The 26,529-nt window shown below is 34.4% G+C and overlaps 1 protein-coding gene across 2 annotated transcripts in view; it reads left to right on the top strand.

The window, feature by feature from the left end:
* LOC149817199 (SWI/SNF complex subunit SWI3C-like) overlaps nucleotides 1-25,863 on the top strand; it is a 29,513-nt gene extending 3,650 nt beyond the window's left edge. For both annotated transcript variants that reach the window (XM_089986688.1, XM_089986687.1), the window contains 6 exons: nucleotides 8,639-8,999; nucleotides 9,127-9,200; nucleotides 15,306-15,448; nucleotides 15,702-15,760; nucleotides 20,366-20,532; nucleotides 25,114-25,863. In XM_089986688.1, coding sequence (XP_089842814.1) covers nucleotides 8,639-8,999; nucleotides 9,127-9,200; nucleotides 15,306-15,448; nucleotides 15,702-15,760; nucleotides 20,366-20,532; nucleotides 25,114-25,554 — 1,245 coding nt within the window. In that variant the 3' untranslated portion in view covers nucleotides 25,555-25,863. The remainder of the gene's footprint in view (nucleotides 1-8,638; nucleotides 9,000-9,126; nucleotides 9,201-15,305; nucleotides 15,449-15,701; nucleotides 15,761-20,365; nucleotides 20,533-25,113) is intronic.
* Nucleotides 25,864-26,529: the final 666 nt, after the last annotated feature.

Here is a 26,529-nt window from a genome sequence, read left to right as displayed (position 1 = left end):
ACATGAAGTGTTTACAGCACATGATATGCTTGCACGCATTCATCTAACATTCATAGTAGCAAACATTATTGGTATTCTCAAAATGTCACTAAAATGTCATGAACATAGCAGAAAGTGTAAAACAAAGAAAATTAAAAAATCACACCATTTTCTCCCTTTTTTATTTTTCCTATTTCAACAGATTATTCTTTCTAAATCCTTTATTGTTACTAATCTTTTGATGATACCCAAAATATTCAACTTTGATTTTGATGTTATTGTAAGATATACAGTAGAATCTTTTCTTTTCTTTTTCTTTTTCTGATTACTAGTTTTTAATCTCATGAAATTTCCTTGCGAAGAAACTCCTAGTGTTGGAAATGAGATGGACCCACTGTTATCACCTTATATGCCGGGTGAAGAATCTTATTTGGTTTAATGGATCTGGTTTTAATCAAACTATGCTTTAATTCTTCACAAGTTTGAGTTCAAATGTTAAGATATATTTCTGTATGCATCGTCTAAAATATTTTTGTGTAGACGATCTGTGGTGGGAAACAAATCCTTCTGATGAAGCAAGCAAAGCCACTTCTTTGCTGGTCTAGTTCAGATCATTTACTGGCTTTCTTCAAGCTCAGAACAGCAACTTGTAGTCGAGCTTGAAATAGTATGGTGCTTGGCTTCTGTGAGGCTTACCTTCACTTTTCTTGGCTCCATATTTAATTCTTATATCATAATGATGGGATTGCCCCTGATCCTTCTAGTTTGTCATTAAACATTACTTCTACATGTTGAATTGCTACTAGGCTGATCATATTTTGGCTAGATTGATGTGTATCAAGATGCACTTTATAATCTGTAGGATCTACAACAGTTGTGTTTGAACCAGTCACCCATATCAGTAATATTTTGAATAAACCTTGATATTTTTCATTTTTCAGACAACAAAAATGAAAAACATCATGATGCTTTCAATGTCACCAACTAAGGTATAAGCTTTGATGTGCCACTTATGGGCACGAGAATGCTTGAGAATATGACCTCTTATGGGTCAACACATGAAAACACAAGAGGGAGCCTCATACATAAGGAATATTCAATATTATTGGGGAACAATCCCTTTTGGAACATATACAATGGATCGGGGTTAACCCCATATTTATACACAAAGAAGAGGCTCAAAGGCGCCGTTGGGTAGAGTCCAACGACTCTTTTGGGCATATTCCCAATAAGCCCTTGAGGATGGGAATAACTACAACAATCAAAAAATAAAAAAGGAAAAACCAGAAAATGTAAAAATGCATATTAATTTTGTACATGTGAAAAGATCAAAATGCCCCTAGGATACGAGCTGTCACACGGACTCGGCTACGGGGTCGACATGCCCCGACACGGGTGCGGCTTCGGACATGGTCAACAAAGAGTCGGACTCTATCAACGCACCGGGGCCTAGTTCGTCCATGTTTTGGACTCTTTCAACGTTGACAGAGTCTATATTTGTCCATTTTTAGGGTAAAAAACTAAAAAAATGATTATATATATATATATAACCAGATTGTGCTGCACAGTCACAGTCACAGTGCTGTGTGCACAGTCTGTGCTGTGCAACACAGACTGTGCACTTTAATATATATATATATATATATATATATATATATATATATATATATATATATATATATATATATATATTCTGAGTCCCCGTGTCCAAAATTTTTGAAATTGTGCTACACCCGTGTCGCACCCGCATCCATGTGACATAGGATACGAGTGTATAAAAATACCTATGTTTACATTAACAATGTAATGAAACAAGAGTGCACAAATACAATGCTAACAAAGGGCTACACAAGTGCACACATAAAAATATGGTCTCTAATGGACAGGCAACAATCTCATAAAAGTGATACAAAAATATGAAATCCACAAGATCACAAAAGCATGAAGCTCACAAGAGCATAACAAAAAAGATATTTGTATTAAGGTACATCAAATGCTTTAGAAAATCATGAAGATACAATAGGAGGTGAGGCTCTATTTATAGAGCCTCACATTACATAAAGGGAGGCAGTCCAACCGTTGTTGGACTGACAACCCAACAACCATATTGACTTAACAATAAAAAACAAAAAGAAAAAAAGGAAAAAGACTTTTCAGTCCCTAATGGACTGTACTAAAATGCATTATATGAAATGACCAGAATATCCTTGATATACATGTATTTATAAATATACGTATATCAATGAATATGTACACAATATTTTAACACTCTCCCTCAAACTTACATTGAAATCATCAAAAGTTTGCTAAGAAGGTACAAGAATCTTGGTATAGGAAGAACTTTGGTGAAGAAGTCCGCAATCTGAAACTCGAAGTGAACATATGGCAAAGTAATCGTTTCCTTCAAATATTCTTCGCGAACATAGTGACAATCCATTTCAATATGTTTCGTCCACTCATGAAATCTGTGATTGCTGGCTATATATATGACACTTTTGTTATTACAACATAGTTTTGAAGGTTCTGAAACATCAACACCCATATTTGAAAATAATAATCTCATCCATACGACCTCGGTGGTTGTTGTAGCCATTACCCTGTACTCAACTTTCGTGAAAGATAACGACACTTTCTGTTGTTTTTTGCATCGCTAAGAAATGAGGAAATCACCTATAAACACACAAAAACCTGTAGCTGAGTGACGGTTATTGGAATCTCCTCTCCAGTCAGAATCAGTATAAGCAATAAGTTTTAAAGACGAGGAAGATGATAAGAATAACCCTTTAGATATAGTTTTCTTGATGTATCGAACTATTCTTAATACTGCACTCATGTGAACCGATGTGGGTGCATGTTGAAATTGACTTGCAGTGTGTAGTGCATGCACAATGTCTGGCCTGGTAATAGACAGGTAAATTAATGATCCGATAAGTTGCTTATAAGGAGTTGAATCATCTAATAACAGTCCATCTTGGGCTCTTATTTTTGCATTATCACTTTAAGAGTATCGGCATATTTTGTGTCAGTGATTACCGAACACGCAACAATATCAACTGCAAACTTGATTTGAGACAAAATGTACCCTCTTGACGAGTAGGCTACTTCAATTCCTAAAAAATATCTAAAAAAACCAAGGTCAGTCATATCAAAAGATTTTTTAAGTTTAATTTGTTCAATTTTCTTCTGATCATTCCCAGTGATGATCATATCATCAACATACAAAAAGAAGAATGATAAGTGAGGTACTTGTAGATCTTACAAAAAGAGCAGTGTCAGTGAAACAAGATTTAAATCTAAGGTTCAACAGAGTACCACTAAACCGATCATACCATGCTTTAGGGGCTTGTTTAAGCCCATATAAAGCTTTTTGAAGACGAAGAACCATACCATTTTTAATAGTCAAACTAGGGAGATGATCCATGTTCACTTCTTCATTTAAATTTTCATTTAAGTATGCATTCTTAACATCTAACTGATATATATGTCATTTTCTGATAGATGCTACTGCAACTAGAGCCCTAACTGTGGTCATGCGAGCCAATAGGGTAAATGTTTACTCATAATCTGTTCCATATTCTTGAGAGTATCCTTTTGCAACTAATCTTGCTTTATATCTTTCTAAGGACCCATCACTTTTTGTTTTGATTTTAAAAAACCATCTATACCCTATTGTCTTATTTCCCTTGAGAAGATGTTGAATTGTCTAAGTATGAGCCTTGCATCTAATTCTATTTTCATAACTTCAAACCATTCTTTTATGTCTTTAACTTTGTTGTAGTTAGATGGTTCATGATATGAATGAATTGCTCGAAGACAAACCCTGTAGTTTGGAGAAAAGGATTCATAAGAGACAAATCTATTTGGAGGACTATGTATTCCTTTAGATCTTCTAATACCAGTTTCTTCAACATTTGTTGATTGATTATATCTTTTAAAAGCACATGGATACTCTCCATTATCTTGTCGAGAGTATTGTAAGAGATTATGAATTAGTTATCTTTCTTCACTTGAGTCATTAATAGACTCAAAATTTCTAATGTCATTATCATCAACAATTTCATTATTTGATTTAGGTAATAAATCAAATAAGAAGGCATACTCAGATTCTTAGATTTTTCAAAATCAAATCCATTTTCATTTTCAAGAAAAGTATTATTTCTAGAAACATAAAGTTTATCATTTGTTTGATAATAACACCGATAGCCTTTTTGAGTTTTGGCATATCCAAGAAAAACACATTTTATAGCTTTATGAGAGAGTTTGTTATATTTTTTAAGAAGCACAAAACATTTACATTAAAATACCCTTAGCCTTTTCAAGTCGGGAGAAATTTTAAAAAGTTTTTCAATTGGAGATTTGTTTCTCAATGTTTGAGAAGACATTCTATTTATTAGATATACCGCAGTGAGAGCGGCTTTGGCCCAAATTTTTTTTGGAATTTCTTTTGAAATAAGTAGGGTCCTAGTAGTTTCAATAATGTGACGATGATTTCTTTCGGAAATACCATTTTGTTGGGGGGTCCTAGCACAAGATCTTTGATGTTCAATACCATGGGTTTTTAGATATAATTGAAATTCATTTGAAAGAAACTCTTCCCTGAGTCGGAGCGGAAGACTTTAATATTTGTTTCAAATTGATTTTTAATAAGATTATGAAAGTTTTTAAAACATGAAAAAAACTTCGGATTTGAGTTTAAGGAAGTATATCCAAGTATGTCTACTAAAATAATCTATGAATCTAATATAATATGATTAACCACCTTTTGATATAACGGGAGCAGGACCCCATACATCCGAATGCACTGATTCAAAAATTTCTTTAGACAAGGAGGTTCTAGATCCAAAAGGCATTATTTGCATTTTTCCAATTTTACAATCTTCACGTACAAAATCTTTATCTTTACAAATATTTTTCAAAAATGGAAAAATGAGATAATTTAGATATATGTGGGTGTCCTAATCTTTAATGCCAAAGATCTAAATTAATATCTTTGACATGATTACAAAAAGAGTTTTTGGGTAAACATAAGGAATCCATATAGTAAAGATCTCCTCTTCTATGACCTTGTTCAATCAGCTTCCATGACTTGAGATCCTGTGCCCAACAAACCTTAGATGAAAAGAATACTTTATGCCCATAATAGGAAATTTGAGAAACTGAAAAAAGATTTAAGTCTAATTTTGGAATAACCCTCACATTTGGAACAAAAAATGTTTTTGAAATATTGTTGAGGTTTCCTATATGTTTAACTTTTAAAGAAGTACCATCGGTGGTTGACACACACGAAAAATATGAATTAGTGCAATCAGATAATAGAGACTTATTATGAGTAATGTGAAAAGAGGCTCCCGAATCCAAAATCCAAGAAGACTTACTATTTGGGACAATCTGGTCTTGAATGCCCCGGTTTCTTACAATGATGGCAAATGATTTTACTTTTGTATCCTCCTTTTTATCCTCTTTCATTATGTCCTTCACCATTGAATTTTCTTTCAAAGTGATGTAGTTTATATGTTTTTACAAAATTTTTTGGGTCTTGATATGATAAGAGCCTCATCATTTGACTTGTTCATTCCAAGTCTTGTTTCTTGGCAAATTTGAGCTAGAGCCTCACTTATAGAAAGAGTCGGTCCTATCAAGCAAGGACGTAACTTGCTCAAATTTAGGTCGAAGACCATAAAGAAACGAAATTTTTTTTTCTCTTTCTATTTGTGATCTCATTTCAATAGCCGAACCTTCCCATTTTGGTTCTAACATAGCTAGTTCATCCCAAATAGGAGATAAAATATCATAAAAGTCTCTTACACTTTTATCTCTTTCTTTGATATTATGTACCTTGTCTTCAAGATAATATAGCCTAGCCATTTGGATGAAGGTACTCCTTAAAAAAATTCATGCATCACATGCTCTTTTAAACTTGATGTTGTTGGTGGCGATTTTGAACTCCATGATATTCATAAACCATGAGAGAATTTAAGCATTGCTAGCTTCCCAATCCTCCAACTTGTTTTGATATTCTTACAAAACTTTTTTTTTCTTCTTCGGATAGAGTTTTGACTTGATCTCCTTCTCTTTTTGTCAATTTGAGTTATGGTTCATTAATGGTTCCACTAACAAAACCCCATAGCTTTTTACCCTTGACATGGTTCTCCATCGCAGCTACCCACATCAAATAATTGTTTTCATTAAGCTTGTAAGAGAAGATGAATCTCTTTCTCTTACGATGAAGAATACTTGTGAATAAGGATTGGATGAGGACTAAAGATTAAAGAGCACCACCACAAGTAGGACAATCCCAAGATTGCTTTCACTACTTCAAGAGCTAAACTCTAATACCATATAATGAAACAAGAGTGCACAAATAAAAATATAGTCTCTAATGGACCGACAACAATCTCATAAAAGAGATAAAAAATATGAAATCCACAAGATCACAAAAGCATAAAGCTCGCGAGAGCATAACAAAAAAGATATTTGTATTAAGGCGCATCAAATGCTTTAGAAAAGCATGAAGATACAAGAGGAGGTGATAGAGCCTCACATTACATAAAGGGAGGCATCAACCAACAACCATATTGAGTTAACAATAAATTTTTTTTTGTTGTTTTACTAACCTGGAACAGAAGACGAATCTCTCGAGACACTTTCTGGAATCGGATTCACGCCCTTGAACTGAAGTCAGATGTGATCCCGCTCTGATACCATGAAAGAATTTATCCACCGACGTTCGGTTGATGCTAAGGAGGGAGAAGATGCCTGTGAGAAAGAGGGAGGCTGCAGCAACAAGTGGTACGATCCTCACCAACCAGGATCGTGCCCTATATGTTATATTTATATTGAAATTAGATTGGGTCTGGATATTACATTATGTTACATCAGATTCAGACCCAATACAAACAATACAATGACTTTGGGATAAATACATGGATTTCGGGTCCAGACCCAAACCCGTAATGGGTACAATGATCCAGTCAGTCTTAATAATGGGCACGTGAATACTTGAGAATATGACCTCTTATGGGTTGCCACATGAAAACACAAGAGAAAGCCACTTATGGGATGAGAACATATACAATGGATGGGGGTTAGCCCCATATTTATACACAAAGAAGAGGCTCAAAGGAGCCATTGGGACCTACCCAACGAAATGTAGCCGTTGGGTAGAGTCCAACGACTCCTTTGGGGATATTCCCAATAAGCCCTTGAGGCTGGGAATAATTACAACAATAAAAAAATAAAAAGGAAAAATGAGAAAAGCTAAAAATACATATTAATTTTGTACATGTGAAAAGACCAAAATGCCCCTAGGATACAAATGTACAAAAAACCTATGTTTACATTAAAATTCAAATATCACCATGTTGAAAATATTCCATTACAATCACAATAACATCATAGAAGTTATTTGCTTTTTTATATTTGTAAGAAATATTTCTAAAACCTATTCTGTTTTTTGTATTACTTCTATATTTTATTGTTTTTCAATGCTGAGAATTTCCATAGGAAAACCACTTTTTTAAAACCTCCCAGTAAAAACCCTTGCAGAAAATAGCTTAATTTGAATATTTGATACTGGTAGCTCTGTTTTGAACTGGTCTTTCACTAAAACCAGATGAGATCTACTTCTTTTAGATGGCAATCTGACTTCAGACACCAGGTATAGTTTCTGCTAGATTTGGCACAAAGCTGATTTCTGCACGGAGGAAAACAGAATAACAGTTTGATTGGCTTTTATCTGATCTAGGTTCAATTGTTTCCTTGACCCACTGAAATGCTTCATTGTATCAGATTCTGTTAAAAGAAGAGCAGGGGGTCTTCTTACTCATTCCATGCATTATTCAAAATGATGTTATTCCCTGGTTGTTCTCCTTACTGAAAACTCGGGGGAAGGGATAGACCTCCCTTATTGGAGCATATAAGGTCCCTATTACCTGTTGTAGCAAGAGGGAAGAGGGGCTATGGTCAGTAGGCACAATGGGAGTATTCATGGAGTTTTACAGCGCAGACTCTTAAAAAGGGGCTATGGTCAAGGTGGCACCTCTTGACCTGTAATGGGATGTCCAAACCAAAATTATGGTTTCTCCCTGTCATGAAAAGAAAGAGGTTTGATGTTTGCTTGTGAATTGAATTCTGTCTACCTTCAAACTTTTGATTTCTTGATGTTAGATGCTACCTTTTCTCTGAACATTTAAGTTGTTGCACTACCATATAAGGACAAATTAATAGCTACTTAATGGTGAAAGTCTCTCTCTCTCTCTCTCTCTCTCTCTCTCTCACGCACACACACTCACACATCCCCATTTTAATGCAACAGCAGTTGCAAATTGTTGATAAGCAAAAGCGTGAGGTAAAACTTGCGATAGCTGCCACATTTTGGGAAAATGGTGGTTATATATTTGTTTCCTAGTTCCCTGCCATAAAGTCACTGATTTTCAGTTAATATTATTTCAATAATGAACTTGTTTGGTTTCTGTTCTTGAATCAGTTAAAATTTTGTTTGCTCTTTAATCATTGATTGGCTCCTGGTAAACAGGCAGTAACAATTCTGCAACAGATTGCGTGCTGATGTTTCATGTTAACGCGGAGCTTTTGATTTGGTTTGATATAATTCACCTAGTTACTGAGCTTATTCATCACAATGTTTGGCTTTTTTGAACAGGCTGATGCAATACTGTGCTCAGATTGCTTTCACAATGGAAAATTTGTTGTCGGCAATTCAAGTATAGATTTTTTGAAGATGGACACAACAAGAGATTCAAGTGATCTTGACAGTGACAGCTGGACTGACCACGAGACTCTGTTGTTGCTTGAGGCTTTGGAAATTTATAATGACAATTGGAATGAAATTGCAGAACATATCGGGACAAAATCAAAAGCACAATGCATACTTCAATTTGTTCGTCTGCCTATGGAGGATAGTTTTCTCGAAAGTATTGAGCTTCCTACCTCAATATTTTCATCTGATGTTGCAAATGAGGGAAAGGCTAATAAATTTCCAATTGCCAATGGAGATTCTTCAGGTATTTATGTGTTTGTTTGTCTTCTGATTACCTATTAAGCAAGGAGTTAGCTCTTTTTTCCTGAAATCTTTCATCTCATGATCATGACCTTTTTTTTGGGGTTTGGTTTGTTTTCCTTTGGTTTCAGCTTCTCATCATGAAGAAGTTGATTCTGAAGACCGACTCCCTTTTGCAAATTCTGGTAACCTGGTTATGTCTTTGGTAGGTCATATTGCATTCTTATGCCTGTTATCTCACTTTATCTCTTGATTCTTTCACTGCCAATGAAGTTGAATCAAAATCCAAACTAAATAATTTTCATTCTTATTTTTTTTTTAAATTGCTTGCCAATTTTGGTCACTGTTTATAAGGATGGGTGGGTTCACATTAACACTATTTTTTTTTTAATTACATCAAAGTCATTACGTGCTGTTGTACATAAAGTGTACTTAGTGAGAGGCATGCAAAAAAAGACGTTAGGATCCACCATTTTATTCTAAATTCTAGTAGAAGTGAAGCAATATCATGCTTCATTTTTGTTTTGACCAGCATGATTGTGGAAAAGGTGGTATCATATGCATAATCAAACACATTCTGTAACGACCCCAAACTAACCCTCAAAAAATGCAAAAATTTGCAGACATGTTTTGGGATGCAGAAAATCAGTTTTAGGCATCAAGAACACTAAAAATACATGGGATATATATGCAGAAATTTGCATACATGTTCAGGGATACAGAAAATCAGATTTAAGCATCAAGAACACTAAACATATTCATGGTATGCATGCAGAAAACTGCAGACATGATTAGAGATGCAGAAAATTGAATTGAAGCATCAATAATGCTAAAAATATATATGGTATGTATGCAGAAATTTGCAGAGATGATTAAGGATGCAGAAAATTGAATTTAAGCATCAAGAATGCTAAAAATATACATGGTATGCTTGCAGAAATTTGCAGACATGATTAGGGATGCAAAAATTTGAATTTAAGCATCAAGAACGCTAAAAATATACATGGTATGTATGCAGAAATTTGCAGACATGATTAGGGATTCAGAAAATAGAATTTAAGCATCAAGAACGTTAAAAATACATGTATTATACATGCAAAAAATTTCAGACATAATTTTTCATTAAACCCATACGATTTAAGCCATGCTAAACTCTTGTTCTGTCGAAAAAAAATTAGAACCTATATTTTATTGCTGCAAAACACAAAAAGAATATAAGAAGAAGAAGGTGACACCCTTCTCTCTCTTTCTCTCTATTATTTTTTCCAACAGTTTTGAGAGTGGCTTAGCCTCTCTCTTTATAGAAGAAGGATTCTTCTTGGGGGTGACACCCCCCTCCCCTTTCTAATTATGTTTGGGTTAGAGTTCTATTTGACATAGAACTCTTCCCTAACTTAACTACCATGATTTAAAAAAATAAATAAATAAATAAATATATATATATATATATATAATGTTAAAGTTTTAAGTTCATTCTTTTGTTTTAAGGATTTATAGATGGGCTATGCGTCTGGGCTGGACCCATGACCCAAATCCACTCAGATTTAAGCCCATATATATATGTATTTATATTCATGGGTGTTGATCAATATGAATCTGAACCATGTCCAGATCCATATTGACATCAACCCCTTATATATGCATATACATACATATATATATATACATGGGTTTTTAATCAATATGGATCTTAGACCAGGTCCAGATCTATATTGACGTCAACCTATATATATATACATGGGTTTTTTAGTCGATATGGATCCTGGAGCAGGTCTAGATCCATATTGATGTCAACCTATATATATATATATTTATACATTGGCTTTTTAATTGATATGGATCCTGGACCAGGTCTAAATTCATATTGACGTCAACATATATATATATATATATATATAGATATAGATAGATAGATAGATAGATAGATCTCGTGAATGGGCCTTGAACCATGTCAAGACCCATATTGACGTCAACCCATATATAATAATTTATTATTTTCAATTTTAGACATTAAATATAATTATTTAATTAAAAATTGCATTTACGATCTTGAAAATATAGGAAAAAATTATGAGAACTCTGTAACGACTGATGCAACTTTTCTTGAAGGTATTTTAAAAGAGATTTTCATTAAAAATTGTTTGTGAAAACCTTGCATTAAATTTTAAATTATCGGTTCACACTAGTGGTGAAGTCCGGGTCGAACAGAGGGAACATGTTTAAAACTTTCGTATTCCACGCAATAACAAACTTTATTGCCTTAAATTAAATGTAAATAAATCATTCTACCCTATTACAAAAGGTCGAACAAAAACAAAAGTTATTACAACCCCAATGAATTAAATTGGCCAGTGGCCCTAAAAAAATTAAAAATAAAGAAAAAAAAATCTGCAGGGCTCTTTTCCTCGTGATGTAGCCTTCCTCGTTCGCACGGGCACGACTCTCGCTATCATGCTTTCATCACCAATCATGAACCTACCTGCAAAACACAACCACAAAACAAACGACACCCTAGACTATCTAATTTAGTTAAAGTTAGTTGCAAGAAAACAATAATTAAACCCACAAACCACAAATCTAAATATATCTAATTCTAAAGAAAAGAAAAATCTAGACAAAACAAATTGGTTCAGCTCACAGTTTGCTAGAACGTGATTTCCAACACATTTTCAATTTATCCTTCAAAATGTAGCCAAACTGAAAACTAACTATACTAAACTAATGCCTAAGAAAACAAATTTACTTTACTAATCTATCACTATAATAACAAAACAATATTTGCAAAACTACATCACACAGTATACTTTAATGGAGCCTTGTTTGAAACCAGTCAGCACATACTCACACAGTCCACAAGCGGGCTGACTTGACAGGCCTGCCAACTGAGTAGACAAATCTGATCAAACAGATTAGTATGCTGTCACGCAGGTTCGGCCTGTCAGACCATCGATCTGATTTCCTACTTTAGGCTGGCCGATCAGACCGGACTTGTTAAAAAAATTATTATTTTTAGATGAGTTGGGTAACCTGCTGGCCTAATAGGCTCATCTGCACTGGGCTAACCAGCTCGCAGATCAACTTATTTTTATATTAAAAAGATTGCAGACTAAGTCTGCTTTGTTGTTGATTGCAGATCAGGCCTGTTCTGTTGGTACACTGGAGTCGGCTAGTAGGCTGTTGGGTTTGTACAACACCAAACTGATCATATCTGCCGCTGCTGGCAGATCTAAAAAAAAAATGATCGGACTTAGTCGACCTGATCTGGTCTGGGAAAAACTGTTGATCAGATTAGGTCGGGCTTAGTCCCAGATTGGATCCTTTGCAGTTCGGCAAATCAGACCGGACGAAAAAACTTGTTTCGCAGATTAGTCTGCGCTAGCAGACTGATCAACGTGCCTGTTGAGTAGGCTGCGTGCAGCAAGTACAAGGCTGATTTGATTTGATCTGATCAGTAGATCAAATCGGCAATAAAAAAAATCATATATATATATATATATATTGGTATTTTCTTTTTCAACAAGTAAAAGCAATTAACTATTGTGCATAAAATAATCTAAAAAAAATGAATCTAACCTATGCAGCAACTACGCGAAATAGGAACTTAAAGAGAAGGGGGAGAAGCGTACATGGGGTCGCCTTCGACGGAATGGGGAGAACATGGCAGTCTTCTTCAATGATTGCACACGTCACGCTGCCCTCCCACGAGAGAAGAAGAAGAGGACGGCGAGGAGAAGGGGAAGAAAGGAAGAGAAGAGGGAAAAAGAAAGGAGAAGAGAGGAGAGAGAGGGAACCGACAGGAGGAGAGAGAGAGGATTAGAGGGGAGGGGGCATGAATTCCAAGAGGGAAAAGACATCCCCATCTTCTAATCTCTATTATTTATAGGTTGAATTAGGTTTTGGAGGTGTTTTAAGAAATTTTCTAAAACTCTTCAAATTTTCAATAAATTCAAATAGCCTCCATTTCCAAAACTATTTTCTAAAAACACTGTTAGTAAAAATTAAAATTTTCAAAAACACTCAAATGGGTTCAACTTATTCATTTTTTTCTCTTTTTAAAAAAAATAAAAAGTGCCCTGCAGGATCATGCCAAATATCGATTAAACAAGGGTTATTAATCTTGTTTCATATATAATCATGCATAGAGAATATATATAATATGCATAAAAATTATGCATGATCAACGACCCCAAACTAACCCTCAAAAAATGCAAAATTTGCAGACATGTTCAGGGACGTAGAAAATCAGTTTTAGGCATCAAGAATACAAAAAATACATGAGCTATACATGCAGAAATTTGCAAACATGTTCAGGGATGCAAAAATCCAGTTTTAAGCATCAAGAACACTAAAAATACATGGGATATATATGAAAAAATTTATAGACATGTTCAGGGATAAAGAAAATCAGATTTAAGCATAAAAAACACTAAAAATATACATGGTATGCATGCAAAAATTTGCAGACATGTTTAAGGATGCAGAAAATTGAATTTAATCATCAAGAACGCTAAAAATATACATGGTATTCATGCAGAAATTTGCAAACATGATTAGGAATGCAGAACATTGAATTTAAGCATCAAGAACGCTAAAAATATACATGGTATGCATGCAGAAATTTGCAGACATGATTAGAGATGCAGAAAATTGAATTTAAGCATGCAAAAATTTGCAGACATGATTAGGGTTGCAAAAACTAGAATTTAAGCATCAAGAACGTTAAAAATACATGTATTATACATGCAGAAAATTTCATACATGATTTTTCCTTAAACCCATACGATTTAAGCCATTTAAAACCCTCGTTCTATAAGAAAAAGAGAAGAACTCATACTTTACTGCTGCAAAACACGAAAAGAATAGAAGAAGAAACAAGAAACAAGAAAGAAGAAAGAAGAAAGAAGGAAGAAGAAGGAAGAAGAAGAAGAAGAAGAAGAAGGAAGAAGAAGAAGAAGAAGAAGAGGAGGAGGAGGAGGAGGAGATGCCCCCCTCCCTTCTAATTATGTTTGGGATAGAGTTCTATTTGACATGGAACCATGACCCAAATCCACTCGGATTTCGGCCCTTATATATGTATTTATATTAATTGATATTTGTCAATATGGATCCTGGACCATGCTCGGTCGGATCCATATTGACATCAGCCCCTTATACACACACACACACATGGGATTTTAGACAATATGGATCCTGGATCAGGTCCAGATGCATATTGACATCAACCTATATATATATATACATGTTTTTTTTAATCGATTTGGATCCTGGACCAGTCCAGAACTATATCGATGTCAATCTATATATATGGATCTTGTCAATGGGCCCTGGACCATGTCCAGACCCATATTGATGTCAGCCCATATATAATATTTTATTATTTTTAATTTTATACATATTAAATATAATTATTTAATTAAAAATTGTATTTACAAACTTGAAAATATAGGGAACATTTACGAGATATTACCCATTCTGCAAATGGAATGATCATTTAGGCTGCTGATGGATTTGGAAGCTTCTCTTTTACCTCATGTGCTTGTGATGGTGGCAACCTTACCTATTATAAGAGTTTTTGTCATTACCTAAATCAACAGTCATTGTATCATGGCACCATTGAATTGATCTGTTGTATATTAAAAGAGCTGTTTGCAATTGCATACATCTCTGAAAAAGGTCTTAAAAGAGTTACTACATATTCCTCAAAATGTGCTTGATTATATTAGTTGGTAATGTGGTGGCTTTTAGTGATCAATTAATTTCTCCATCCTTCTACTGCTTCAGTTTCCATTGCTTTATAAGATCTATTTTTATTGTCAACTAGTGGCAATTGGCAAAACTAGAGTTTTGCAACACATATTGTACTAACCCCCAAGAAGGGACCTGATAGTAGATAGATCTTCAGTATCTATGAGTTTGTATGCTTGACCCCTATAAAGATTTCTCTCTTTGGCAGCCCTCATATTTTCCATACTTGGTATCAAGATGGGTTACAATCCCTCTATAAGAAACATTCAAATGTTACTTCTTTTGCTTAAATATTCTCAAGTAAATTACTGATGACGCTATCTATTGTTACTGCAATTTTTCTTTTACAGTTTTGAATTTCTGTCTTTGATGGGCAATGACTGTGATTTGTCAATAATTTTCTTGATAGACAATGTAATTTTGTCTTGTTTTGTGTAGTCTGGGGTATGTAAGAGGCTGCTCTGTCATACTTATTTTCGTTAAGCCATAGCCGTTCAATTTGTTCTAAATTTTGATTAAAAATGCATTTGATGTGCTGTTCATCTAATTATTTGAAGCTTTCTAGGTGTCATTCTTGGCCTCTGCCATAGGTCCACGGGTTGCAGCTGCTTTTGCACATGAAGCACTTGCACTGTTATCCAAGGCAGACAGCAATTTTGTATCTACCGATAGCCTCTTACAGTTGGACTGTTCTTCTCAAGGTGATAGGTGAGACACAGTTCTTACATGTTTATCCCTTTAGCAAATCTTAAAGTTTTATCATAGCTATTATTCTAATTGTGGCACTAAACATGCGTACTGTAAGCTTATTAACTGTTAGTTCTTCCTCAAAATGTTTTTATGATATTCTCTTCTGCTACATTTTTTGGTAATACATCTTGTTTTATTCAGTTGCGGCTATCATATGCGTAGGTCCATTTCCTAGCATTTGAAAACACTTAAGCTTTTGTTTTCTTTGAAGGGGAAGTTCAGAAAATATGCATCAAGACGGCATGCAGGGGAGCTTAGGTCACCATAAAGGTTGGTAGTGTGCATGGTCTTTCAATTAGTTTTGCTGCTGATATTCAATCTTTAGTTAATGTCAGTGTTAAGTATCATAGTGTATCATACCATAAGATACAATACCTATGTCACACGGGTGCGGCTGTGGGTAAGGGTACGGAGGGTACGACATGGCAATTTCAAAAAATGTGGGTACGACGACACGGTATATATATATATATAAAGAATATAATTTAATAGAAAAAGGGTAAAATATAATTTAAAGAAAAAAGGGAAAAAATATATAATGATACATATATAGCTCTCTCCCTCTCTCTCTGCTAGTAAGAGAAGAAGAAGAAGAAGAAGAAGAAGAAGAAGAAGAAGAAAGTGAAGGTGGTACCTCTCTCTCCCTCTCTCTTCTTCTTCTTCTTCTCCTCCCCTCTTGCTATTGAGGGTGGGAAGGGGGAGGGTTTCGATAGGAAGAAAAACAAAAAACAAAAAAATGAGAGATTGTGGGTTTTGGGTTAGGTCTTAGTTGGATCCGACCCAACCCACATACCCATGCCGCACTCGGTACCCGTACGTGTGTCGGATCGTGTCGACACGGATACGTGGCCTATTTCGCTGTGTCTATGTGACATAGTACAATGTGTACCATATCTTTTAGGTTTTTTGATATGATACCTACTTGCATCTCGATACATGTGTATATTGCACCGATACAGGATGTATCCTGCAATACATCGTGTATCTTACGATACATAATTAATGCAATTTAAGTTGCATTGATTTCGATTTTTTTTGAAACATATAAGACCCCTTAAAGCCACTTCATACCAGTGTCACCGATATCAGCGATATTTTGAAAATACCATGAGAAAAACTGATATTTTAAGGTAGTCGATAGTAAGGGTAATATCTTGCAATATTTTCAAAGCCAGAAGACAAAATATCGTGATATTATGGCAATATTTTTAGAAATTTTTTTTTTATTTATTTTAACTTTGCATTCCCATTTTTTGTTTCTTTTATATTTTAAAACCTTTATAACATGTTTCTTTATATTTTTGAAAGAAAAATAATGCAAAACTTATTATTTTCTTAGCTTTTTTGTTGTTATTTATATTTTTTTCAATTTTTTAAACTCATGAGATATTCTTGAGATTTATCAACTTTTGAAAATCTCTCTGAGAAACACCCTCGCCAAGAAATTACCTTTAACAATACAGGTGACTATGCTTCGTACTCATTCCTAAAGACCTTGAGAGTTGAGAGTGATGTTAGGGCGAGTTCTCGCAAGAAAAACAAGATGAAGATGATAGTCATGATTGACATTAGCTAGTTCATTTTTGTTTGAATTTTAAAATAATTGGCTATGTAAAATTTTTAAGTACTGAAAAACACTTTGTGATTTTTTTTATATTAACACACACACATACTATTATGAATCTTGTTATCTATTAGTTTTGTTTATTTGTTTAATATGCATTTCATAGTTTACATTTTTCTTATGAGCTATGTCACATAGGTGCGGGTGCGGGTACGACATGACAATTTCAAAAAATTTGGATGCGGGGGTGCATATATATATATCATAGTCACTTATATCATTCAAGGTAATTTATCAACAAGGGTTTTTCTTGGAGATATTTTCAAAATGTGATTTTTCTTGGGAAGATCTCAAAAGCTTTTAAAAGTGAAAAAATATAGTGAATAATAAAAAGACAACAAATAATAGGTTTTTATTGTATTTTTCTTACAAAAATATAAAGAAACAATTAGAAAAACTTTTAAAATATAAAAGAAACAAAAAAGATACTTAAAATATATAAAAAAATGTTTTTTGAAAATCTCAAGAATACCTTGCAAAAATATCATGATATTTTTAGTTATGGCGATATTTTGAAAATCTCAAGAAAATCTTGAGACAATCTCAGGAAAATATTGGTTGACCTTGAAATATCGATTATATCGCGATATTTTCAAAATATCGGTGATATCGGTGGCACTTATATATATGTATGTATGTATGTAGGTATGTATATACAGTTTGTTTAGCACAAGGTTGTAAGTAGTGTATTGTTACCTGTATCGGTCGACCCAATAGTAACACATATCGTATTGTAAAATTTTAATAAAAAAAATAAAAAAATCCAAAAAAAATTCAAAATTATCAAGAAAAGTCTAAATTTTTTAGTAAAATTCCTAAAAAATCACATCACATGAAATAGTGATGAATTACATATAATACAATCATAAAATCACATATGAAACATTTATGTCTCTATAAGGCACATAAGACATCATCAAACATCAACTAATATTAAATATCTTGCAATTAAGAACATACCACTAGACTCATACTTTCATATTACATAAACAAAAACATCATCGAACAAGTTTTTTAATAAAACATGATACATCAATAATCATAATTATCTTCATCATCATTATCTTTTCCTTCCTCGCCTCCTCCTTCGACATCTATAGTATCTCCAAGATACGTGGGGTCTTCATCATCTACCTCTTGTTCTCCTTCTATGCTAATTCACTGAATGTCCTATTCATTTAAAAGCGTATCTGCTTCTTTTTTAACCCATGCATCCAATTCATCAAAATGTTCCAAGTTGATGGGATCAAATTGCTGTTTGTGCTTTCTTGTTGATAACTTTTCGATTTGCCTAAAAAGATGACATGAAAAAATTAAAATTAGTTGGGTTTTGAATTAAAATGGCAAATAAACTTTATAATTTTATATACTTCTACCTCATTCATAAGTTGTACCAAATGTGGACGAGGTCATTGAGCCTTTGGAGCTCCAATTTATTTATTCTTTTGTTATGGAATGCAGGTATCATAGAACCATCTCCCAACTCTGATATCCACTTGCTCGACTAAATGCTGAGGAGTCATAGCAGTACGAATGTCAGGGGCAGTACTAGGAGAGAAAAAAGCTCCTAATAGAGCCTTTAACTCTACCTCTTGGTCCTTCTCTCGAAGAACTCTCTCTCTTCTCTTCTTTTTGTGCCCACAACGGCAGTCACAATACTACTACTGACACCAGCCACACATTTTCCCTTTGTTGTAGAACTTTCTACTTTTGATCCTATGATATGGGTTCCAGGATCAGAAGTATGGAGCTCATCTTCGTAATACATATTTTCTCAAGGTTCCTCATACTCCATTTTTGTTTCATTCATCTATCTTTCTTGTTTTTTTTCTCTAAAATCATCAAATAATTATTGACATTGTCATTTTATCCGACAATTTTCTTGACATGTATGCATGCACATTAGATGTGTCCCATCTAAATGATGCTTCAATCGAGAGATACCACCCAAAAAATTATTTTGGCAATAGTTGCATTTGATTTTTAATCGGTTTTCACTCGTTACTTGAGTGCACCATTCCCATGCCGGATCTTTTGATGCCATCTCTCTCAAAAACCACTCAATAACAAGTAAAAAATAAAGATTTTTTTACCTTAACCCACTTCCTTGAGTGAAAAAAAAGAGTGAAATGTACTCTTGAGAAAATCGCAAAAGCCCTCTCTCTTGCGTAGGAGTCGGCTCACAAATCGATCTCACGGAACATATGGTGCATGGATTCCCTTCTAACAACCTCTAGACATATGGAGAACTCGGCCCTCAAGAGGGCTTTTAAACCCAAATTGAAAAAATAGACTTTGGGGTCTTTTTAAGTGCACCAGACCCACATCGTACGATACGGGTCAATACCTGGGTGTATCGTATGATACACCCGCTACAGGTACGATACACACTCGTATCACGATACAAGTGTGTATCGTATTGTAAACCCCCAGAAAAATGATACGTATCGTACCGATACAGCACAATACAAACAACCTAGGTTTAGCATGGTTTGTTTACTGTGCATCATGCTATGGATCATTTTTTTTGATGTAAAAGTAAGATCTTGAGTCATGAAATTTTGGTATTGGGCCATTGATTTTTAAAGCCCTTGAAAAACCAACTTTCTGCAAAAAAATGTTGTAAAACTTGTTATCTGCTAAAGAAACTATATAGATAACATTTGTAAGCTTAAATTTACAAAATTTGTGAATTCTATTAGATTGCATGTACAAACGACTAGCAAATTCATAGTCTATACACACACATAAGTATAAGTTTCTTTAGTTTTTTACGTTAGTTTTTCAAATTTAGACAATTTTGGACTTGGTCAAAGTTGACCAAGTTAAAAATTGGATGAAAACGGTCGTGTGCAAGGTTGATCACACCTGACACTTGTTGACCCGCACCCAGCTGTGTCGGGTGCCGCACCCGCACCCAGTAGTGTCGACACAGGTGCTTCAGGAGTACAGAAGCGCCCATGTTGCATAGCTTGTGAAATATGCATGCCATTTGTAGCATATTATCTTGATTATTGGATTTATTGGGTGTTCGATGTCTTATGTAACTCATAATTGTTTGATATGTGAGATTATGGTTTTATCCTGTGCAATTCATTATTGTTTCTTGTGTCATGATTTTTTTTAGATTTTTTGAAATTTGTAATCAAAAGTGCATTTTTTTAGTTATGATATGATACATATCTTATTTTGGGCTGGGCTGATACAGGTTACAATACTCTTTACAACTTTGGTTTCTGTGATGGATGCAGAAGAAACAAAAGCTGACAACGATGAAACTGCAGAACTCTTACCACAAGAAATTGTGAAAGCTGCTGCTATAGCTGGCCTTTCTGCTGCAGCAATGAAAGCAAAGCTCTTTGCTGATCATGAGGAGCGTGATATTCAGCGTATGAGTGCCACTATTATAAACCACCAGGTAAGTTGCTGCTTGATAGTGTTTAAAATGGTCTCATATCCTGTATTTATGTTGCAAAAAGATTGTCCTTATCCTGTTTTTAGTGGTTCAGTGTAAAAAGTATAAGACAATAAGGAAAAGAAAAATGGATAATGACATCAAGATTTGCTTTCCCTCTAGCAATGCACCGAAGTTATATTGATCCTGCATCCGGTTGAGATCTGAGGAAAACCTTCATAGGAAGAGAGGGAAAAGGGAAGAAAAGAAGATGACAAGAGTGAGTAGGTTTCAAAGAAGATAACTAATAGAACAAGAAATAAAGGTGGACAAAAGGAGAGGAATAAGGCTATCACAAAGATACGAAAACTACCTGACAAACCAATGAACTCACACTGCATATCCCAAGCCTTAATTTGATATACTAATCCTACATCCCTGTTTGGATGCATTAGCCGAGAGAAAGATGGAAATTTTATCCAACATAAGCCAGAAATAAGTAGGTTGCCTTGATAGTTCCACTGTCACTGGGCACCTTCAAATGACTTGATTGGGACATGATTTTAACCTCGTTTGACTCAGTCAATGGTGGTCGGCCATGTCAAGCACAATCAAAGTAGTGTTTAATATTACATTTGTCAAAACTTTTTAAATAATTTAGATAAAGATTAAAAATAACTAAAATTGAATAGGGAAGTCTCTCTCACTAGTATACAAGTATCCAACATGGGTGTAATGGAATATGGGAAAAAACGAATACAAAGTGCTCAAGCACTATTACAAGTCCAATAAAGAACAATACAAAACACTAAGGCACTACACAAGCACAAAGTGCATATACAAGACTTCAAAAAATGTTGTGAAAACTGTTGAGATGTAGCGTAGCGCTCTACCAAAAACTGAAGTGAGGTGTAAAGCGTAAGCCTTAATTTTTTTTTAAAACTTAAAAAAATCCTTTAAAAAATATCTAAAAATATAAATAAATAAAAGAAATAATTTATTGATGAAGCAACAACCAATAAGAAATAAAAAATCTCAAATAAATACCGACAAATATGAGATTAACATGTAAAAGTAACATTAATACAACAACTTGATCTATGTAAGTATCTAAGAAGTAAAATATGAGCATTCAATAAAAAATTAAGTAACAAAATCACTAATAATCAAATTTCTCAATATCATGTCATCATAAGAAAATGCATATTAGCATTAACAACCAAATGTTAACTATTTGTCCAAAACTCTCCAAAATGAGAATGTTACACCATTCACAAGTGCAAATGAAGGACCCAAAAAATATATAAATGCCCATAATTCTATGATATGAATTTGGGCCTAGGCTCTTCTTGTGACTTGATGATTTATAGTTTATATAATCCAATGAATTTAAAAACTAAGACAATTACAAAAAATATAAAAAACAAAAAAAAATACAAAACTGTCCCTATAGGGCAGACCTATATACAAAAGTAAAAAGACTAAAATGCCCCTAATCGGCATTACTTATTGCAACAAATATATATATATATATAATTTATTATATTACGAATATATATAGTTCCAGTATCCCTATATGGGTAACTGAAACATGTTTACTGGTGTGAACCAAGATTTTCATAAGTTTTTTTTTTTTTTTAAATTTCACAGTACGGATGTGATCTAGACGTTTGGTTTTATAGAAACCGACTCTTGGATCATCCTATTAAATTGTACAAAAATGATCTTTTAAGGGTTGAAAATCAATGGTTTAAATTTTTCATAAATATTCAAGCATAAAAAATCACATTTCTTAATCCGATTACGATGATCCAACATTTGATTCCTAGCAAATTGATCATGCCGAATGCATCTGCAGGGTTAGATTTGCAAAAAAACTTATGAAATTCTCGTTTTATACCAGCAAACATATTTGGTCAGTAAACATATTCCAGTTTCCCTATATATACATATTTTAACAATGGATTCTCTTATATGACATTATATATGCAATTGCAGCAATTCTCTTTCTCTCTGAAGTTTTAAAAGTGTTTGATTTCTTTACTTCTAGATCTTTTATTGGGTCCACTTGTTTCAACCAAATGACTATTAGTCCCTAAAATAGACAGATTAGGGATTTTTTCTTTTTTAATCAATTATTCTATTCAATTTGACACATTCCTGTGTCCTAATCTTCTCCAAAGTATTATATTTGTTTCCTTTTCGATATCCATGTGGTGGGTCTCTTGGTGCTGAAAACCCACATCACTGGTTGAACATTTTAGTTCAGATGCTCTGCATTGCATCTGATCATTTCCTTGTCTTAAATAAATACTAGGAAAAGATTAGAAGATGAATGAAGAAATTAAAAGAATCTTGTTCTTTTTATATTTTGATGGGATGACTAGAAAAAAGGATATGGGTGCATGGTTATTTTTTTAATTTGTGTTGCTTCATCTACCTCTCCAAGTCACTAGGAGGACGTGTGTGTGTGTGTGTGTCTATATATATATATATATATATATATATATATATATATATATATATATATATATTGGTTGCTGCTCACATGTTAGGTGCTAAATGAACGTACTAAATGGATTTTTCAGTCTTTTTTCATTTTATTTATAAATTATGACTGTACATATGTGATCTATGTACTTGATTTTATAGGGATCAGCTCTTGAAGCGTTCGATTCCAACACATGGGTGGGTTTTTATAAGGTTTGAAACATCAACGGTTCAAAATCTTTATAAAATTTTGAGGCTCCATATATCATTTTTTTCATCGAAAACACATGATTCAGGTGTGGCTTCCTCATAAATCGACCATGCCCAACACATTTATGGGATCAGAACTGCGACAAAAACACTGGAAGGGCAAAAAAACCCATTTAGCACGTATCATTTAGCACCTAACGTGTGAGCAGCTACCAATCTCTCTCTCTCTATAGAGTGATTGGTAGCTGCTTACACATTATGTGATAAATGAAAAATGGGTTTTTCAGTCTTTTTTCATTTTATTTATAAATTCTGACCGTGAAGATGTGATCTATGTACTTGATTTTATAGGGATCAGCTGTTGAAGCGTTCAATTCCGACACATGGGTGGGTTTTTATAAGGTTCGAAAAATCAATGGTCTAAAATCTTTGTAAAATTTTGAGGCTTTAAATATTATTTTATTCATCGAAAACACATGATCCAGGTGTGGATTCCTCGTAAATCGATCATGCCCAACACATTTATGGGGTCGGAGCTGCGAAAAAAACACCGGAAGGGTAGAAAAACCTATTTAACACGTTATCATTTAGCACCTAATGTGTGAGCAGCTAACAATTTCTCTCTCTCTCTCTCTCTCTCTCTCTATATATATATATATATATATATATATATATATATATAGAGAGAGAGAGAGAGAGAGAGAGAGAGAGAGAGAGAGAGAGAGAGAGAGAGAGAGAGAGAGAGAGAGAGAGAGAGATGCTTTGTGCATGTTGGGGTTCGAGATTTGGCTGTTTCACCTCAAATGTTATACTGTTTACATGGTACTGCCAATGAATATGAAATAATGAATCTATTCATTTCTGTGCCACCTGACATGTTCCCATATTGGCAAAGCATGCCTTGAACAAAAAACATCAATTTCCACTTTGATGTGCTTGCATTGTTTAACTTGGTGTCTGATGCTTGGAACCATTGAGGACAACTCTCTCTCTCTCTGCATGCACATGATGGCTTCAAATGTCAACTGGTCTTCAACGTCTGCTATCCATGTTTACGTGTGGTTTGCTTTCCCCATTAATTCAAGAGCCATGTTCTATGAATCTTTTCTTGATCCTTAAGGATTTACTTTCTTTCTATTCATTCTACAGACTCTGTACGAGACCTGATACACTCCCTTTTTGCTGATAGTCTGCATTTGTTTCATCAGGATTATCTGGATTGATCATTTATTCTAACAATTTTCTTTCGCATATATCTGTCTTAGTAAGTAATTAACTTGCTTTCTGCATCATGCAATATTCTGATCCATAATGTTTACTGTGGACTTGCATATTGTAACAAAACTTGATGACAAGTGCAGATATCTTGGAGCTAGAAAGTCATAAGCGATATAGACAATCATCAATCAGAGTGAAATATGATCACAGTACTATCCTTTATGTTTGTTCACTATCGTGTTGCTCAGCATATTCTTTTCCGGGTTCCCGGAATTAAAATGTGTTTGGACTCCTAAAGGCGAGCTTCATGTTGCCGATAATCTTGAAAAATTAGGAGTGCTTGGTTTAGTAAATGCTGGAAGGACAAACCACCTGATTGGTTTCCTTCAAATATGTAGATTATGAGTTTTGAATCAGCTCTTGTAATCTGGTAGGGGTCTGCCTAACCCCAGCTTGCCTATCCAAAAAAATTAAAATAAATATTTGGTAAAATTCATGACTATGAAGTAACAATAAGAACATGGAATTCAATGCCTTGAAAAAATACAACAGGATGATTTCTCATACTCTGCTTACATCAGGCTTCAATTTTGCTGTGCTTAAAAATAGCCATACCAAGTTTTGCCTATGAATTATTTTGATGGGTTTTGTTTCTCCTGTTATTAATTCAATGGAGACTTAATGCAGCTGAAACGGATTGAGCTCAAGCTGAAGCAAATTGGTGAAATCGAGACTCTGCTGTTAAAGGAATGTGATCAGGTTGATAGGGCTAGACAGAGGATTGCAGCTGACCGTGCACGTCTGCTATCAGGGCGATTGGCTGGAACTGTCTCATCGCCTCTTCCTACAGCAGCAGCAGCAATGACAACCAATAATCAGCCAGTGATGCCAACCTCTGCTCCACCACCAACAGTTCCTGCATTTAATCACCAGGTAAATCATCCGGCTATGTCTTTCATGCCTCGGCAGCAAATGTTTGCTTTTGGCCCTCGTGTTCCACTCTCTGCGTTGCACCCTCCACCAGCTGCACCGGTTGCTTCTGTGGTGGTTAATTCTACACCTCCAAATCCTAGTGTTTCTCATTCCATGTTGAGACCTGTTTCTAGTACTAACACGAATGTAAATTAAATGCATATAGGCATTGCTTCCTGTCTTCTTATCTCACTTAGATTTGGTTCATGCGCATAAAGCTTGTGATCTATTTTTTGTTTATTTCAAAATGAGAGCCAACCGACAGGTTTATCAGGAAAAATGCTTAAATTGCATAAACTGATTATTTTTAACTACCTCCTACTTCATTCTTGTCTTACCAAGCATGAGCCTGTATGCCTGCATATGAATCTGTAAAATAGGATTTTCAAGAAAATGAAAAGGTGAATTAAACAAGTTAGATCTAAAGGAGAAGGGACTTGTATTTAGTGCCAAAGTTCTTAAAAATCCTTGGTTTGTGCATGTGATGGTGTATGGTGTAGCTCCTGTGTGTGTACGGTTCTCTCAATCTATTTCATTCAAAGTAACCTTTAAAGATTCACGCCTTAATCTATAGATGTGGTGATTGATAAGGTTTGAAAATGTTGATAGGTCCAGGCAGATCAACTGTGTTGGTCATTGTCATCTATCGTGTCTAGACCTATCTAATGATTCTAATTAGATCCAAAACTGAACGTGTTCGAGTTGGATATAGAGTCCAATCAACCATCCATCTATGGACCCTATTACTCATAACCATGAAAGTAGACACCTCTCTCTCTCTCTCTCCTGCCCGAGCACACTGCGATTTCCCAACCAACACTACTATCAGCGATAGTGTGTTATTCAGGAATGTGTTGAATGCTGAGATTGGGAATGAAATCCCATAAGTAGATCTATGATCTAAAGGGGATTTCTGATGGTTCCCGAAGAACAAGAAATGAAGCAAAAGATACAGTTGGTACCGTGACAGTTGAGTGTATAGGGTTTACTCAATCCTAGATGCAGGGGCAGATAATAGGTTAATATGAATATTATAACTATCTCAAAATAGAAGCAGTTGCTGCTGATACTTTTTTTAGGGCCCTTCTTTCATAAGAGCTTGTAGAAGAAAAGGACTTATAGAAAATGTGG

The sequence above is a fragment of the Nuphar pumila genome, chromosome 14 (genome assembly GCF_984573655.1).
Source record: "Nuphar pumila chromosome 14, dmNupPumi1.hap1.1, whole genome shotgun sequence".
NCBI classification, from domain to species: Eukaryota; Viridiplantae; Streptophyta; class Magnoliopsida; order Nymphaeales; family Nymphaeaceae; genus Nuphar; species Nuphar pumila.
Note: the sequence above shows the minus strand (reverse complement) of the source record. Positions and strands in the feature narration are given on the sequence as shown.